The following is a 4,380-nucleotide window of genomic DNA, read 5'->3' on the forward strand; positions in this document are numbered from 1 at the left end:
ATTAATTCATCTTCAGTCTTTGTCTACTGATGGGCCTTCAAACTGGCAGTAATAAAGCCACCAGTTGACCCAGTAATCAACCTCCAACCTTCCTTTAAAAGATAGCAAACTGTACCATTTACCAGACCTCAGGCTTCAATATCAGGTTAAGATTCGATTGTGTTCAGAGTGCCCACTGATACTTGCTGACAACCTGTGTCTTGTTTGGTGTATCTGCCCACCTGTACCAGTTTGTAGAAGTAAGCATACTGGCGTGCAGTGTTTTTATACTGGCTGAGGACATCCTGCACCGCCTGTGTGCCCAGTAGGAGCTGCACGTCCTCTTGCTGGTAGTACAGAGGTATGTCATATTCTTGAGGAAGACTGCGGATGTATGGTAGCCAGAAGGAAGCAGGGTTGGCTCGCTCGCATAGCAGGTGGAGGGCCAGCGTCACATTCCCCATGGCCTGCAGGATCCGATCCTGGCTATACAAAGGACCTGCCATAAAGAGGTCACAGGGTCATATGACCAGCAATCATATTTTTATGCATTTATTTATTCAGTTTTTAAAATTCCAACATTTTTAAAGGCTTATAATAATATAAGTAAACTACCGTGAGATTAACACGTTACACTGTGATTTTTTTCTCTTCCGTAACAACGATTTAAACATTGCTGCATCTTGACGGAAACTGTGGCTGAACTGGTGGCAACAACTCCAGTGAGCAGCACCCAGCAATGTGCTTTGGTGGGTTTGATGCCAGTGAATACAAGGAGCAAAAACTTCTTGTTCATGGTGCTTTAAGGTGTATTCAAACAATGAGCCAGTTTCAGAGTGCTTCAGTTCCACAGCCGTTTACCAGTAAGGACCAAAACAAAGAGAGGGGGGGGGGATGTGACGTCTCACTCTGCTGACAGCAGCGATGGCTGCAGTGACTCCACAGCATGGGACGAGCCTGTCACACGGACATGTGCCACGTGTCTGGAGGGGCACAGCGTATAACCTGTGTTTTAAATGCACCGCGAGCTTTGATGGCCTTTAGTTAAAAAAGGATAGACCCTTCATATCACAGTGTTATTACAATGATTTCTACATATGTGCACTGATGTTAGAATAAGTAAAATAAAACATCAAAAAGATCTATGAACGTGGCAAAAATGAACCCTGACTAATAAAAACCTTTGTGTTGTTCCGTCGTCTGATTACAGACTGTAGAAAAGTATTTACTGCAGCAAATCAAACATGCAACGTGTCTGCGACATGTCTCCTCCCCACTGCTGGGCCTGTCCAACAACGTCTTTGTTTTCGCCTGTTGTACTGACCCAGCACGAGTCCTGCAGCAGCCCCACAGGCTGACTGCAGATTACTTTTCAGAGGAAGAGATCTGGCGTGCTGCGATGCCCTCTTAATGTGTACAACTGTATGGAATGAGCTACGAGTTGTAAATAACTTCATTTCTTACCCAGTATAGAGTTCTGTGCCGATTCCACTGTCATCAGCATCTTCCTGGGAATCCACAGGAATAGTTCCTCTGCCTGTAAACCACACAGTAAATAGTAGTGAGCACAACAGATCACATGGTCAGCCTCTTCCAAGAGGTCAGAGTATTTATCAACTTCTGATTTTAAAATGGATTTGACACTGATGTACTGAAAGCCTGTGGGGTGCAGACAGGTCGGCCTAACCTGCTACTTTCAGGGATATCTGTGTCTGCTGCACAGTTATCCAAGTAGCACCATCTCCCTGGCACTGACTGGTCTGATTTGGCAATACAAGTTTGCTAAACAAACCAAGTGTGGCATAAAGATGTGAAGCCATGATGCCATAAACACCTTTTGCATATAAATGATGGATGCATAACCAACACTTGCCCCAGATAAAGGAAACAGTAAAGGCATGCTAAAACAAATAGTCATAAGCGACTCTACTGCTGTGCTCTGGAGTTCACCGTTACTTGCTCAGGTTCCTTCTCCACACTCTGGACAGCAAACACGCTCCCATTGCTCTGCACAGCCAGGAACCAGCAGCCAGCTCTCCACTCATTTGTCAACCCCTGTGATGTGCTTCAATATCAGCCATGTAATAACTATATGTTCATCCATCAATCTCCATGTGCTAACTTTAGCCATCCTGACCCCTGTCACATGACACATGTGATATGAAAGCTGCTGTGAGTAAATATGACATGTTACTGGGTAACCAGTATAGGGATGGGAAATGATATGAATTGAGCGATGCTGATTCGGGTGGGTATAGCTCTAAAGGTAGAGTGATGAGTACTAATCAGAACTGTTTGACGGTGTCATGGTTCGATCTCTGGCTGCTCATGCACATCGTCTCATAGTTACCACTTAATATAAACCTACAGCCTCACACACCAACACAAACCTCTATGCCAATGAGGACATAAACCATCTTTCTCTCAGTATTTAGGTATGAGCACAAAGACGAAAACCAGCACAAACAGTAAATCGATTCTACTTTAGAAACATCCGTTTGTCACCTGTTGAAGTTAACGGTCTGAGCCCTGGGCTGGAGTCGGCACTCACTCGCCTAACATCGCTCTGGCTTCTTGCCCAGCTTAGCGTTAGCATGCCGTCTGTGCAGGGCTTTCAAAGAGCTCAAGTTGCACTTTACCACTGCGCTCTGTCCTTTGTGCAAGTCGAACAGATAACCAGGATTGATGGGCGGAATAACAATTCCAAGGAACTGAACTACTGGGAACCAGTTCTCTAGAAGAACTGGTTCCTTTAGAGAACCCCTGTAGACCCAGTTTTTGCAAAACCTACAGGTTTGCAACAGTTATTATTTTCTGTTATAATATTTTACATTGTAATTGCACACAACCCAAAATTATATGATACATTTGAGCAAGTGTTCAAAAAAAGACACTGAAGTTTTACTTTTGAGTTCTGGGACTCAAAATGAGCTCTTTGGCAGTTCTAGGATAAAAAGCAAATATCCCATGTTTGCTCATGTGATGGTGAAGCAGGAGGTAACTTCAAAATTCTAAAAAAATCAAAGTAGAAACCTTGATGTCTCTGGTGGCCCTCAGGCCATAGCCCTCCTTCCCAAAGTTGGCCACAGTGAAGCACTCACAGGAGGCCCCGTTTTCCTTAGCCCAAGACATCAGGTCAGGGAAGTGCTCCTCCCTGCTGCCCTCAAACACAATGGACATGCCTGAACACACACACACAAAACAAAGATTATTATCATTTAGTCCAATGGGATGGGTATGCAAGTCTCAATCATGTGTTAACATAATACTATACATGTACTTACCCTTTTGCTTTTTGCGGATTCTTTCCACCAAGCCTCTTATCTGGAGGTACTCCTCCCACTCTTTACCAGCAGAGGCTGCTGCACTGCTGCATTCTGGGAAAACACATTGGCAACACTTCAACGATACAGCCACCTTATCCAAGAAACCAGAAGGAGCAATAAATACTCAAGCACAGAGCAGAAATCAGCACGTGAAGGCTGCTGAACATCTGCAGAAAGTCACTGGTCTAATGCCTGCTGTTGATGCAGGATCAGGGCTACTTTCTGCAGCTACCATTATGCATTGAGCTATCAGGACTTACAGCAGCTGAACAAAACACACAACTAAGCTAGTATTAGCTAAACAGCTTGTCTGTGTGCTAATGTATTTACTTTTGACGGCACCTCAAAAGTCCCAACATTGCAGTGTAGAATGATCCGATGATGCTTACGACTGTATCTCCATTTTTACTTTATCCTTTCCCACCAGGGCAAAATGAGCCTGTTAAAATTTAACACTTAACGCATAACATCAACTAGGGTCAGTCTCACTGACCTCTTCTCTACTGTTACTGGTGTGTAAATCAAAAAGATTATAATTTACCTTATTATAGCCTGATTTATTGGTATATTTGTTGTACTCACAAAATAATGGAGCAGTGTACGTGCACACAATGGTTTTATTTGAGCACTTTGAATGGAAACATACTCTGCAACAGTTCAGCAATCAGGCTCATCATCTCCTTGGGGGAAACCACAGCCATGGCTCCTGAGCCTGACTTTTGAGTCTTCACCCGACTCTTCTTTCCCATGATGCTGGATGGACAACCAGGCTGAGACACAGAGAGAGCACACCATTAACCACTGTTACTCTGCTCCACAGTATCGAGACATCAACACGTTACAAATCAGTTTTTTTAAGCTAAGCTTGAACCTCAGTGAACCATTACTTTTCACAATACAAATTAGGGCTGAACGATTATGGAAAATAATCTAATTGCGATTTTTTGCCCCAATATTGCGATGCGATTATTTTTTAAGGTCTTTGTCTTCTGTATTATTAAACAAAGACAAGCAATACATCATATAGTATGGCCAATACTATATTACATTAATTTTAAACTGTTCTTTCCTGGAA

At 43.3% G+C, this 4,380-nt stretch overlaps 1 protein-coding gene across 1 annotated transcript in view; it reads right to left on the minus strand.

The window, feature by feature from the left end:
- setd3 (SET domain containing 3, actin histidine methyltransferase) overlaps positions 1-4,380 on the minus strand; it is a 24,719-nt gene that overhangs the window by 16,055 nt on the left and 4,284 nt on the right. Inside the window, exons 2-6 of the mRNA XM_005746129.2 lie at positions 3,952-4,075; positions 3,264-3,356; positions 3,013-3,161; positions 1,444-1,516; positions 222-478 (exon numbers count right to left, since the gene is read on the minus strand). Of these exons, the coding sequence (XP_005746186.1) occupies positions 222-478; positions 1,444-1,516; positions 3,013-3,161; positions 3,264-3,356; positions 3,952-4,054 (675 nt within the window). The 5' untranslated portion in view covers positions 4,055-4,075. The remainder of the gene's footprint in view (positions 1-221; positions 479-1,443; positions 1,517-3,012; positions 3,162-3,263; positions 3,357-3,951; positions 4,076-4,380) is intronic.

This window comes from Pundamilia nyererei, unplaced genomic scaffold, assembly GCF_000239375.1.
Source record: "Pundamilia nyererei isolate P.nyererei 1_Seehausen unplaced genomic scaffold, PunNye1.0 scaffold00173, whole genome shotgun sequence".
In the NCBI taxonomy this organism is placed as follows: Eukaryota; Metazoa; Chordata; class Actinopteri; order Cichliformes; family Cichlidae; genus Pundamilia; species Pundamilia nyererei.